This window comes from Sus scrofa, chromosome 6, assembly GCF_054392235.1.
Source record: "Sus scrofa isolate SSC_HxYL_T2T_F1_AM1 chromosome 6, Sscrofa_HxYL_maternal_Yorkshire_Landrace_v2.0, whole genome shotgun sequence".
NCBI classification, from domain to species: Eukaryota; Metazoa; Chordata; class Mammalia; order Artiodactyla; family Suidae; genus Sus; species Sus scrofa.
The window spans coordinates 53,903,237-53,916,052 of record NC_139388.1 but is presented as its reverse complement, the minus strand read 5'-3'; the positions used below and the strand labels follow the sequence as shown (position 1 = coordinate 53,916,052).

Here is a 12,816-nt window from a genome sequence, read left to right as displayed (position 1 = left end):
AATAAGACAAGCCCTGTCAGCGTCTTGCCCCAGGCGCTCAAGCTGACTCATGTCTGAATCCCCAAGTGCCTGGCACAGGTCCCACCCAGAAACACAAGTCTGTAAACATTGGTGAACAAATGGGCATGTCCAGCTGTGCACACTGAGGCTCCTGCTCCCGCACTTCCTGCTGCCTGGGATGCCAGGCCCCTCCTCCTCTGTGCACCCAACTCCTATACAGCTTCCAGAGCCCCATCTAACACCACCTCCTCTGTGAAGCCTTCCTCAGGCCTTCTAAAGCTGAGGCCACCCCTCCTCTCTGTGGTGGTCCCTTATCACTCTGTGTGGGGATGACTGTGTCCAGGTCCATCTCCTGCATCGGATTGGGAGCCCCTCTCCAGGGCCATTCAAGGACAGAGACCACGAGACCACCTGTGACTCATCCTGTACTTCCAGAATTTGTGAGGCCCGGCGCACAGCAGCTTCAGCAAATATTTGTGGAATAGGAGAATGAATGAATGAATCCATCAAGAGAAGAGTGAAGGTCAGGAAGAGGGCAGCATTGGCTCAGTGCCTTGGGCAGAAGGGGAAACAAGTGTGGGAAGAGACTGGAAGCCCCCCTGGGGGTGGGGGGCCTGGCTCTGCTCTCCTGACATCTCCTCCCCAACCGCTGCCCCTGCTCCCACAACGAGAACCCCAGGAAGCCTCTGGGGGTGACTCCAGCCCACACGCGCAGAGGTGCTACTTGGCCCGGCCCTCAGGGAGGCTGCTACAAAGTGTCTGGATTCCCGGCTGCAGGCCATCTTGTCTCTCCCCAGCAGGCTCACTGGCCCTTCTCCAGAGGAACGCAAGGTCCACATGAGGTCAGGAGTTCCCTAGGGACCGAGGGAATGGCTCTGCCACACGCTGCTCTAGGGGCCTCCGACGCCTCAGTGTCCACAGCTATCAGCCGGCTCAGCTCACAGCTACTGAGGGGCTCCCACAGTCAACGGCTGCCAGCGGGCGAGAGACCTCCCCTGCTCCCCAGGCCCTCTGCGCCACCTGTTCCCTGACCTCCTGGCAGGAAGCAGCAGGGTGCACGGGAGAGGGCGTGGGCTCTGAGCATGTCACTCAGCTCCAGCAGGGACTCACCCTGTGACCTGCTTCCTCACCTTCCAAAGGAGGCAGACAGGACAAACCTCACTGAGCAGCTGAGAGTTTTAAAGAGTGATGCCTGGGAAGGGCCTAGCAGAGCGCCTGCAGCAGAACGTGTGCTCCGTAAATTCCTGCTAACACTCAAAAGGTGTTCTGGTCTCTGATCTGGTAAGATGCGGGAGTGGGACCCCCAGGGGCTACAGGACAGGGTCCTTGGCTGGTGCTCAGGAAGGAGAGGACTGGACATTCGGTGTAGTGGTTAAGACTCGGAGGCATGGTATCCATCCTAGCTACGCCTTCTACTTGCTATGTGACTTGGGCAAGTCGCTTCACCTCTCTGAGCCTCTTCAACAAGGATATTAAATAAGTTGGCAGGCGCCAACACACTCGGCAAATGTGACCAAATGACAGCGGTTTACAGGGGCCACTACCCCAGGCCAGACGCTCCTTGAGGCGCCCCACCTGTGCTACCTGTGGAATCCTCACGATGCCCATCACTGCCACTTCTTCTGTGCATTGGTGGCTGGCAGAGCCTGGGGCTGGACCTAGCTGCGATGGCAGCAACTGGCTTCATGACATCTCGGCCACCGTTGCTGGGTGCCTGGGTCACGTCCCCCGTGGTCTGCGTGAGGCCAGCCAAGGCATCTCCTCATTAGGACAGGGTTGGGGCGCCACTCAGGAAAGACCCCTGTATCTACTGCCCACCCGCCGAAGGACCACTCACCAGGATGGTCGTGACCACCAGCGTCTTGTTGGCCAGTGTCTGCGACAGGTTGATGTCCAGGGTGGTGGCGTTCATGGCCAGGGTCCGGTTAGAGTACCACACCCCGATCTGCGGCAGAGAGGGTGCAGTCAGCCCAGGCCCTGCCCAAGGATGCCTCAGCCCCGCCCCGCACCGCCCCACCCTCACCCCAGCCCATCCGGGCGCTGGCGTTGCCCTGGGCCTGCTCACCTCACGGTGGCCCTGCCGAGCCTTCTCCAGGATGCGCAGGGTGTAGTTGGTCCTCTGCCCTTTGCTGTTGAACTCCACCCGCCCGGTCAGCCCGTCATACTCTACCTGGCAGGGTGGGAGGAGGGCAGAGGGAGGGGTGGCAGGGGCCCAGAGGGGAAAAGACGGAGGGGGAGGGGACAAGAGGGAGGGGGACCAGGAAGGACCACTGTTAAACGAGCAGGACAACAGGCCGGCAAAGGAGAGAAGGCAGAACACAGGGCAACGGCGGCAGCACTGGCAGAGGGAGGCCAGGTGGGGAGGGATGGACGGCAGAGCGAGGCCCCGGGAGAGCAGGAGGCGGGGTGAGGTGGGGGGAGAGGGCAGGGGGGCCACAGGTGGACAGAGTGCCCCCGCCTGAGGCAGGCCGCCGCTGCGCCCCCTCAGCCCTCCCCGCTTCCGGCTCACCATGCGCAGGTAGTTCATGAGGCTGGTCCCGTGGGGCCAAATGTTGGCTGACGTACAGGCCAGCGGCTTCACGCCGATCTCCTGGCTGCGGTTCAGCTCCCGGACGGCGCTCACCACCACGTGCACAGCGTCAAACATCAGGGCAGCCGACAGCTACAGGGTGGGGGGAGGCAGGGGAGGCGGGATGGGAAAGAGATAGCTCAGTTGGGGGGCCCCCAAAGCCCTGGGGTGCTACCTGCAAGCCCTCAGAAGACTCTTCTCTCTCCAGGAACATAAAGCCATGCAGGGCAGGAGCGAGGAAGGGTTTCTCGGGGAACAGAGGTGACCGTGGGAAGGGCGTGCCTGCCGCCCGCGCCGCTGAGGGAGCGGCTCTTCCTGACCGCGTGCGGCCTGTGTTCTGGGAAGGGCACATCTGAGAGGGTTGGCCTGGATGGCCAGCTGTCACCGCCACGAGGGGATGTTGGCGGGCACAGGAATCTGTGTGTCTGTGTGGCTGATGTGCGGCGGTGTGGGAGCGACAGCCAGGGCCCCTGTCTGGGTGTGATGTGCCTGTTTATCCACATACTATAGGGTGGACTCGATATGCAGGAAGCAGGACCCTGTGAGTCCCAGGCCTGGCAGGCAGGCGGTTCGGAGCTGGAGGTCCTGCTCTGCTACTTCCTGCAGAAGGTCAAGTCCTCACCCCTCTCTGACCCTCAGTTTCTGTCAGTTTCTTCCCCTAGAAAGCTGGGTTTATCTTTGCCTCCGAGTGCCTCTGTGGGGATAAGCGTGATAACGGATACCCAGAGCTCAAAACAGTGCCTGGCACAGCGAGGCTGGACACACACTGGCCACCGAGCTGTGACGGACGAGGTGCGTGTGTTTGGGAGAGCAGCTCTTAGCCAGGTGGGTGTGAAGGCCTGAATGTCCCTGTGGCACAGGCAGGTGCAGGGGTGCCCCCCGCGTGGATCAGTGTCTGTGTGAGTTTCTGTGCACACAGGGGTGTCTCGGTATCTTGGCGTGTGACTAGATGTCTGTGAACAAATACACATAAATATGCACCATTTCTACGTTTGCATTTATTCGGCGTATATTATTATCGGACACCTACTCTGAGCTGGGTGGTTTTAGGTGCTAGGGATACATTGGTGAACAAAACAGACAAAAACCTCTGCCCTCCTGGAACTTACAACCGAAATATCTGTATCGACATCTAAGCAAAATATAGAGCAAGCCACATGGTGATTAGATACGCAAAGACAGGTGCTATGGAGAAAAACCCGGCGGAGAAGGGGGCTAAATAGAGGGTGGAGTGCCACTTTTTAAAAAGGGGGGGCATCTGAGCAATAGCTGGCGATGAAGGAGCAGGTTGCTGGTTCTCTGGGGACATGCACGTGCCGCAGCGGGAAGAGCGTGTGCAAAGGCCCTGAGTGCGCGTGTGCTGGGGTGGGAGAGGCTTGAGGTGGAGAGGAGAACAGGTCAGGCCTAGCTCCAGCCGCACAGTGCGGCCTCGTGGAGGGCCTCAGAAAGCAAGTGGGGCACCCAAGGGTTCCGAGCACAGCTGACCGAGGCCTGAAGGGGCCCTGGAAGTGTCTGTGTGTGGCAGGGGTGGGTGGGTGGGAGGGGTGTGCCGGGGGCAAGGGCGCAAGCTCACCGCGGGGCCGGGGTAGGTGCTGGCATCACAGTTCTCCCTCCAGGACATGTTGAGGCTGCGCACAAACTCGGGGTAGAAGGGGTGCGAGGTGTTGAACATGGAGAAGCCCAGGATGTTGGAGGAGTCCTCCACGATCCCGTCCAGGTGCAGGATGGGGAAGTCCTGGGACCAAGAGGAGAGCGTGAGGCTGGGGCAGGGCCCACGTGGGGCAGACGCTGCAGAAGGAAGCGGGGCCCATGGGGGTACGCACCATGGTGGTGAGAATGTACTTGTAAAACGCTGAGGTCATTCCCAGCTCCGAGGCCTGGAGAACACGGGAGGCAGAAAGGAGGAGAAATTGAGAGAGGAAGAGAGATTTATTTTATTTTTATTTGCCTTTTTTTTTTTTTTTTTTTTTAAGGGCCGCACCTGCAGCATATGGAAGTTCTAGGCTAGGGGTCGAATCAGAGCTACAGCTGCCGGCCTCCACCACAGCCACAGCAATGCCAGATCTGAACTGCGTCTGCGACCTATACCACAGCTCACGGCAATGCCGGAACCTTAACCCAAATGAGCGGGGCCAGGGATCGAACCCACGCGCTCATGGATACTGGTTGGATTTGTTTCCACTGCATCACAACAGTACCTCCACCCTGCAATTTTTAAAAGCACTCAGCAATGAAAGGCAGCTAACTTACATCTCAAGATTCTTGTTTTGCATCCCTTTCTCAAAGCTCGAGCTGTGCCAGGAGTGCCTAATTCTGTCCCACTATGATCATTAGAACATTAAATGGCCCCCATCTGTGTTGCCTTTGTGGCAGGAGCTATCATCAAATGGGTTATAACAGGACAGAAAATTGCATGAAAGTGATCGCTGGCCACTTGGCTCACATAGAAGGGGCAGAACTCTGCCCCAGGCCTGCCTTTCTCCCTCTGGAGCCTGAAATCTTTTCTCTAAGCCATCTGCCTCAAGGGCCTGTGGATTCTGTCCACACTTCTTCCTCTAAGCTACGATCAGCAATGCCATATGGTTTTAATTGAAAAAGAAAAAAATGGAGAAAAATAAATAATGCAGATTAGATTATGAGGATAAATTTAGAGCACTCATCCACAATGAGTGTGGATCACTGGCGGATGGCATGGGACCAGCCCATGACGGAAGGGGCTGGCCCCGGCCCCTCCTTGAACCTGTCCATTACCCCCGGAACCCCTGATTCTTCATCCTCAAAATAGTATCGTACCTGAGCCCCGAGGATGGGGTGAGAGCCAAATGACAGATGCAAAGCACCCCAAGCAGAGCAGGACAGGCACTTGTTAAAGACAACAAGGAGCTCCCACTATGCCAGCATTTATTCAGCCAGGCCCTGTCCAAGCACTTCCCCACCACTGCCACAGGAACCCTGACAGGAACCCACTGAGGCAGCAAGTAATGGGAAAGAGAGGAGGCGAGCCCCTGGGGCCTAACCAGGGCTGCAACGGGGAAGCGGCTGAGCCGAGGGACTAAAGCGCATGGTTACTGCGTGAAGGTAGGAAGCAGGTCTCCATGTTGCCATGTGACCACTGAGGCCCGTGGCCATTGGCTATCCTGCTCTGTCACCCCGTGTTTCGGCCCTGACCCCGTAGGGAGTCAGAGGCGGGGGGAGGGACCTACCTTACGGAGAATGAGGTGGGAAATGGATGCGTTGGCATCGATGATGATGGTGGACACCTTGTCGTCTCGGATCTCCTTGAGCAGCGGCGTAGGGTCCCGGCTGTCATCTAGCATCCTCACCGACAGCGTCTCCTTGGAGATAAGGAAGCCACGCACCAGTTCCTCCAATCGCAGCAGGCCTGAGGTGGGGTAGGGCCCTGGGTTAGAGCCCCTCCGTGTGCCCGGACTGGGGCGGCCAGACCCTCCTAAGACGGGCTAGCTGGGGGAGGACGAGGGCTCGCTCAGGAGATGGGGTGGCTGTCTGGAGTGCAACTGGCTCTCCTGGGGTGCTGGGCCCAGCCACCTGATGCTTGGGTCTTCCAAAATTAAAATCCCCACTGAGACCTCCCCTGACCTCCAGACACCTGTTGCCTGCCACCCTTCTGCCCCGTCCCCCTAGGACACGTGACAAGGACCACACACATCATACATGCAGAGCTGCAATCCATGCTTCTCACCCAACTCACCACATCTCACCCGGTCAGTCAACTAACTCCAGCTTGCCAGTGGCTCGGGCCAAAACCCTCGAGGGCAGCCTGGCCTGCCTCTCTCACACCCATGGCCAACCCAACGAGGTGCTAAACACACCACATGGCATCTCGCCATCACCAACGTCCTGGCCCCAGCCACTGCCCTCTCCTGCCTGTTTCAATAGCCACGCTTGCCCCTGGAGAGTCTGTTGCCCATGCAGCAGCCAGAACTGCTATAAAGCACATGTGCTCCTCCTCTGCTCCAAACTTGCTGGTTCAGAGTGAAGGTCAAAGTCCTCAGCCTCCAAGGCCCCACTCCCACTGCCCGCTCACCTCATTATCTCCCTGACCCCATCTCCTCTCTCATCCACTCAGCTCCGGCCACGCCGGCCTCCTTGCTGTCGCGCACACACGCCAGCTGGGCTCCTGTCCTGTGGCCTTTGCGTTGGCCGTTCCTTCTGCCTGGAACACTCTCCTCCAGATCCTACACAGTTCCCTCCCTCACCACCTTCAGCTCTTTACTCAGAGGTCACCTCCTAATGAGGCCCACACCCACCTTTCCATCGCAAATCATACCCCCGACCCCTCTCAAGTCCCATCCTCCTCCTCCATTTGTCCACAGGACTTCGCACTTGTGACTATATCACACCTTATCACGGTCATTGGCCAGCTCCTCCCGCTGGAATGCAGGGTGGACAAGGGCAGGGGTCCCAGCCTGGCTCACCCACTGCCACGTCCCTAATTCCAAGAACCACGTCTGGACCATGGCAGGTGCTCAATAAATTCCTTTCGAAAGAGGAAGTTCTCCTGGAGCTTACCGAGTCCTCTCTCCCCAGCTGCTCACTCACAAACCTGCCAGCCTCCCAAACGTCTCCACCTGAATGTCTCAAAGACACCTGAGACCCAGCATCTGCCCTGAACTGACTGTCGCTTCCTTCTTGAGCAGGAACTGGTCACCGTCCATGGCCCCACACTCCCCCTCCCTTCACATCCACTCTGGCTCCTCCACCCCACTGCCACCACCCGAACCCTAACCAGGACCATCTCCCCGCCTCTAGCTGCTCCCCCCGCAGCATCGTGTGTCACTCTCCAAGTCTGCTCCCTACAACGCAGCCAAAGAGCCGGGAGAGCTCTCCCTGCAGCACCCTACCCTGCCCTGTGTGGGCACTCTCCACAGCCCCCATTATGTTCAGGGTAAAACTCAAGGCCCCAAGGGATTGTGCCCTGTCTCCACGTCCTGCTGCTTCATTGCTCCCACGCTGGAAGCATCTCTGAGCCTCCACGGGCCTTCGCCTCTGCCCAGCCATGCCCCCTGCTCAGAACATGCTCCCCCTCTTCTACCGCACCCCAACTCCTCCCCACCCCTCAGGTCCAGCTTAGAGGTCCCTTCCCCTGGAAAGCAGGTTCTGAACCTCCCGGCCAGGGGTGGAATCACCTCCACTCAGCTCCTGAGAGCACGCATCACTCCCCATCACAACTGCTCAACCACCAGGTCCTCCAGTGGCCCTGGGGCTCCATGAAGTCAGGGGCCACACCTAGAGCTGTTCACGGCTAAACCGCTGGGACCGAGCGGGGGCCTTGCTCCTAGCAGGTGCTCTGTCACTACCTGCTAACTAAACAGTCACTCCGAGGGAAAGAGGGCATGTGGAACCAGAGGGCTGCAGTCCTGAAGGGGAAGGGATGGTGGGGTCTGGGAGAGCCCGGGCCTGCGTACCCCAGGCGTTACAACCTGGAGCACTAATGACAGTGGGAGCCTACATCTCCTGGGAAGGGGAGTTTGGGGGAGTAGAAAGCAAAGCATCCAGTTCTCCTCCCTCACACTCGGCCTTGGCGCAGATGAGGCTGGCCGAAGGGTAGTTGAAGGACTTGAGGATTCGGGAGACCGCCAGGCTGACGTCCTCATTACTGGGGTACAGGCTGACAGAGGCGAAGCGAAGGTACTGCAGACGGGGCGTCTCCTCGGGACCCACCTTGATGTGGGGGATCTGAACAGAGAAGGACCTTTGCTTCCATCCCGCTCCCCCGGCCCGAGCCCTCACCTCCATGGACCCGCCCCCTTGACCCCGAGCTCCCGCCTCACCTCCTTCTCCCCACAGATATGGCTCACGGTGGAGGCAGAGGCCGGGCTGGAGGAGGGCCCCAGGACAGACACGACCCCCTTGGGCAGGATCTGACACACTGTGAGGGGTGGGAAGAGACCGCAGATTCAGGGACCTTCTTCCTCCTCTCTGACCCCACCCCTCAGGGAACTGCCTTGGAGAGAACCCGACACTCCACAGGGAGCTGCCTGATCCTCCACCTGGGACCCCCGAGGCCTGATCCCACCCACTGGACAAAAGGAGGGAGACAGGGAGATAGCAGCGGAGGGCTGGGTCAGACGAAGGGAGAAACATTGAAGAAATGAAAAAGAAACACCAGGGACCACCGTCTGGCTGCAAATCCAGTGCCTGGCTTCTCAGCCTTCATCCTTCTTAACTTCTTCAACCACGGACAACCCGAGGTGCGTCCAGCACCCTCTGAACCCACACTGAGGTCCCCTCTGAACGCTGCACCCCAAACCCCATCCCTCTATTGCATTTACTTGCTCCTCTTTCTTCCACTTTCTTTTCCCTTAAATGTGTGTGCGTCTCAAGCCTGGGAGGCAGACAGGAGCCTGTGTGTTTGCCGGCCCAGGCCCTTCCCATGCCAGAAGCCCAACGTTTCCTCAGGGAACCACAGCCTCCCAGGATTGACTGCAACCCCCCCCCAACACAGGAGCACAGAGCCACACTCATCCTGGTCACAGAGATCGGTTCAGAGATGGGGACAGGCTCAAACTAGGCCACCAAGAGCCTTCCTTGGGTCTTCTGCTAAAACGATCACCGGGTTTGCTAAACCGGTGCAATGGAAGTTTTGAGCAGTTGAGACCATCTTGCCGCCAGCTGGGGGAGGGCATTCCTGAAAATGAAGCCAACGTGGAGAAAAGCAGGACTCCAAGATGAAGATACAGAAATTCCTGGAACATCAATTGAACACCGGTATCAAGTCATGCCTGAAACAATCCTGGGATCTCGTTTGAGTACCTGGATCCAACCAAGCCTGAAATTAATCCTTAGGCCTTTTGGTGACATGAGCTAGTAAGTTCACTCTTTTTCTTAAGGCAGCCTGAGTTGGGTTTCTGCCATCCAGCTAAAAACACGGTAACTAAATGTTTCAGCTTCCTCCACGCTTAATCCTTCCCCTTGGGTGAGGGCCCCACCATCTATATACCCCAAATACCTGGGATGGTCCTGGCCTCCAATCTTCCTCCTAGCAGCCAATTAGTCACTACGTCCTGTCTCTTTTTTCTCCTCAGATTTTCTCACCTCTGTCCCCTTCTCTTTGACTCCTGCATTCCCATCCTACTTTAGGGTTCTCAACTCAGGCACACACAGCCTCTCACCAGCCACCCAAGTCTAGCCTCCAGATTCCACTTCCACCACCTCCCCATTCCAAACCCATCAAGGATTCCCCACTGCCCACAGGTGACGGTGGCTTCTTCCAGCCTGACTTCCAGGCCTGCTCGAGCTGCCTGGTCCATCCGCCTGGCCTCGCCTTCCACTGCCCAGTCACACTCCAGCCCAGAAGTCTCTCACAATCTCCCCGAACATGCCTAAGTGCAGGCGATCAGGATGGGTGCAACCCCATACCCTGCCCCCTGGTTCCCAATACTCAGCCCTCCCCTCCGCTACAGGTTCAGACCACAGGCACCTGCCTGCAACAGCGCCCGCCTCCTCACCCTCCACCCCAGCCTCTCAACTTGTGTTCAGTGTGACACCAGTCAAAAAAGTCCAGGAAGCATTAGATCCTTTCTGTCACTGTTCGGAAACACGCATGAACAAAACAAAGGAAGGAAATCCGTCTCAAACACGTCTGAAGGCAGCATCTCCCGAAGGTCTACGACCTCAGCATACCTGCTCAAGGGACACCTGTTAACATCTGCTCAGTCTGGGAGTACTCAGCAAAGATGCGAGCACCCCGCGGCTGGCGTACCTTGAGCAATACCTTTCTACATCCCGCTCGCCTTTCAGAGCTCAGCCTCAGCTTCTCCAGAACACCTTTGCTGTCCCTGCCCCTGAGGTCCCCTGGCCTCACAGTCTGGGTCCCTCATTCCTCAGCTCTGGGGACTCAATGTCCCGGGCCAGCTAGGACATTTATCTTTCCAATGAGGCCCTCAGCTCCTCCCAGGCAGCACTGGGACTGGCGCTTCCCAGCGCCCCACACCCAGCAGCACCACCTCTGGAAGGAGAGGGCAGGACAGACACGAAAGGAAGCAGCAGATGGAGCCAGAAGAGAACGTGGTAAGCTGAGGCGGCCGGGGCTGAGGAACGCACTGAAGGCCCCCAGCCGCCAGGCCTCACCCCACGCCCCCTGTGGCCCTGCTCACTGGTGTCCGTGGTCTCGTACTGGCTGTCCCGCTGCAGCTCGAAGATGTCTACTTCCACGCGGGCCTTGGCTGGGACCTCGATGATCCCGTTGATCTGCTCCCGGGCCAGGGCCAGGGCCAGACGTTCGCCACGGCCACACACTGTCTGGTCATCCAGGATGGCAGCTGAGGGGACACAGGAGTTGGGGACCATACTCCTGGATCCTGAGGAAGGAGGGGCTGGGCTCCTGGAATCCCGGGCTCTGAGGGAGGGCTGGAGAGGAGGACCAGGGGTCTAAACTCCTGGGTCCAAGGAGTGGGAAGGAGCTGGGGGCTGCTGGGCTGGGGCCCAGATTCCTGGGTCCCAAGGGATGAGCAGGCCCCAAGAAAAGCCCCGGGGCCTGGTGAGAGGGTCTGCGAGGAGGCAGGGGCGGGGGGCTGCAGGGCCTCACCCATGCGCAGTGATGAGAGCACCTGGCAGCTGGGGCTGGCGAAGGCAACAATCAGCAGCAGCAGCAGCTCAGCCGGCATCTTCCTCCCCTCCTCATGGGGACGCAGCTGCCGCGGCCCCCACTCGCCACCTGCAGGGAGACCCCCAACCCATGGGGTGAGTGCTGACATAGGGGTATCTGAACCCCCGTGTGGACTGCTGGATGGAGTGGTGACCACAGAGATCAGAACATTGTTGGTGAGCTCTGAAGGGCCCTGAGGGCCACGCTGAGGGGGGATGCTCAGACTCAGGGGAGCACTAACAGGGAGAAGCTCACAGCACTCGGCACTGGGTGGGAAAAGCACTGCCAGAGAATGTTCACAGCCACCAAAACCAGAGGGAGGCAGGATAAGACTCTCAGGTAACAGCAAATTCCAGGGACCATCTCCACCCCAATAGGAAACCAGGAAGTGCCACCCCCAACTAGTCCCGCCACTGTCTCTGGGCAGGCAGCTGTTACTAGGCAACAGAAATCGGCTGGAGAGGATGCAGAGGTTGCTAGGCAACCCCACCCCAGGCCTCACTTGCCACCTTCCTGACGTCCCTGCTTCCCACAATTCCACGGGGAGAGAGGCCTGGACATCCGGGGTCTGGAGGGGAGAATATCCGGGAGTTAGGAAACTTGGGAAGAGAAAGACACATGGAGACACACAGATAGAGACAGGTGGACTGACCCAAGGCACCTAAGGGGCTGAAAAAGAAAAATTTACAAAGAGTAAAGAGAGAAAGAGAAAGAAAGGCTGCGGGTGAAGAGGATATGAAAAGACTCAGGAAAGGAGGAAGGGAACATATGCCAAGATATTAGGGAATGAAAAAATAATACAAAGACAAGAGAATGGGGGTAGTAATGGAGAGAAAGAAACACAGGAGGAGAGTTATGGGGAGATAAGGCTAGAACAAGGAGAGAGAAAAAAGGAAGAGATGGGAGATAGGGGTCAGGGAGAAGGAGAAAGGGCAGGGCAGGGACAGGGAGGGAGCTGGCAGGCAGGAGAGAGGGAAATCAAGACACAGGAGGGACACAGAAGAGAACAAGAAGACAAAGAATGGAGAGAACACACAAACCCACTTGAGATGCCACCAGAGAGAGTTGGAAGGGCAGAGTGAGTAAGGCAGGGGTGCACTGTCTGCCAAAGCAGGTGCCAAACTGCAGCCCCCCTGCTCTGGGGGAGCTGAATATTAGGGGGAGATGGTGAGTCTTTGCTCCCCACCATTGCTCCAGGTGCCCCGGCCTTCTGGGGGGTGACCCCTGGGCAGGGATGAGTTTGGCTAGATGCATAGCTTCCCCAGCCAAGGGCCATGCCTCAAGGGGAGAGACACTTGGGTTTCCACGGGAAAGGGTTACTGAGAGGCCTGGAGTGCAGGGAGGGGAGCCTGTGGGGCTCCCTGCAGCCCACTCACCCCCAGGGAAGGAGCTCTTAAGCTAATGAGATGGCCAATGAAACCTGCTCATAGGGGGTAGAGGCACAATGCAACACTTCAGACTGTCCCCTGCAGCCAGAAAACCCCTAGACCAGGGCAGCAGGAGGCCTCGTCAGTCCCTGCTCCGCCTCTGACGCCCAGGTGACCTTGAGCAAGTCCCCTCTCTCCTGGGACTGCTGGGAAAGACAAGCTGGGGGTGGAAGGGCATGCTGGTCAGCTCAGGGCCATAGACTGTAATTTCC

The 12,816-nt window shown here is 58.3% G+C and overlaps 1 protein-coding gene across 26 annotated transcripts in view; it reads right to left on the bottom strand.

Moving 5' to 3' along the window:
• GRIK5 (glutamate ionotropic receptor kainate type subunit 5) overlaps window positions 1-12,816 on the bottom strand; it is a 61,008-nt gene that overhangs the window by 41,246 nt on the left and 6,946 nt on the right. For 13 of the 26 annotated variants that reach the window (XR_014806207.1, XM_084960965.1, XM_084960966.1 and 10 more), the window contains 10 exons: window positions 11,118-11,246; window positions 10,687-10,851; window positions 8,362-8,459; window positions 8,101-8,266; window positions 5,773-5,951; window positions 4,393-4,446; window positions 4,143-4,304; window positions 2,510-2,662; window positions 2,066-2,170; window positions 1,838-1,945 (listed from right to left, as the gene is read on the bottom strand). Coding sequence is in view for 25 of the 26 variants with exons in the window: in XM_084960965.1 (XP_084817091.1) it covers window positions 1,838-1,945; window positions 2,066-2,170; window positions 2,510-2,662; window positions 4,143-4,304; window positions 4,393-4,446; window positions 5,773-5,951; window positions 8,101-8,266; window positions 8,362-8,459; window positions 10,687-10,851; window positions 11,118-11,196 (1,269 nt within the window). In the remaining variant the exon portion in view is untranslated. Of the gene's footprint in view, window positions 1-412; window positions 1,736-1,837; window positions 1,946-2,065; window positions 2,171-2,509; window positions 2,663-4,142; window positions 4,305-4,392; window positions 4,447-5,772; window positions 5,952-8,100; window positions 8,267-8,361; window positions 8,460-10,686; window positions 10,940-11,117; window positions 11,247-12,816 lie in introns of those variants that run through there. The other 13 variants (XM_084960963.1, XM_084960962.1, XM_084960964.1 and 10 more) reach the window with 4 other exon arrangements.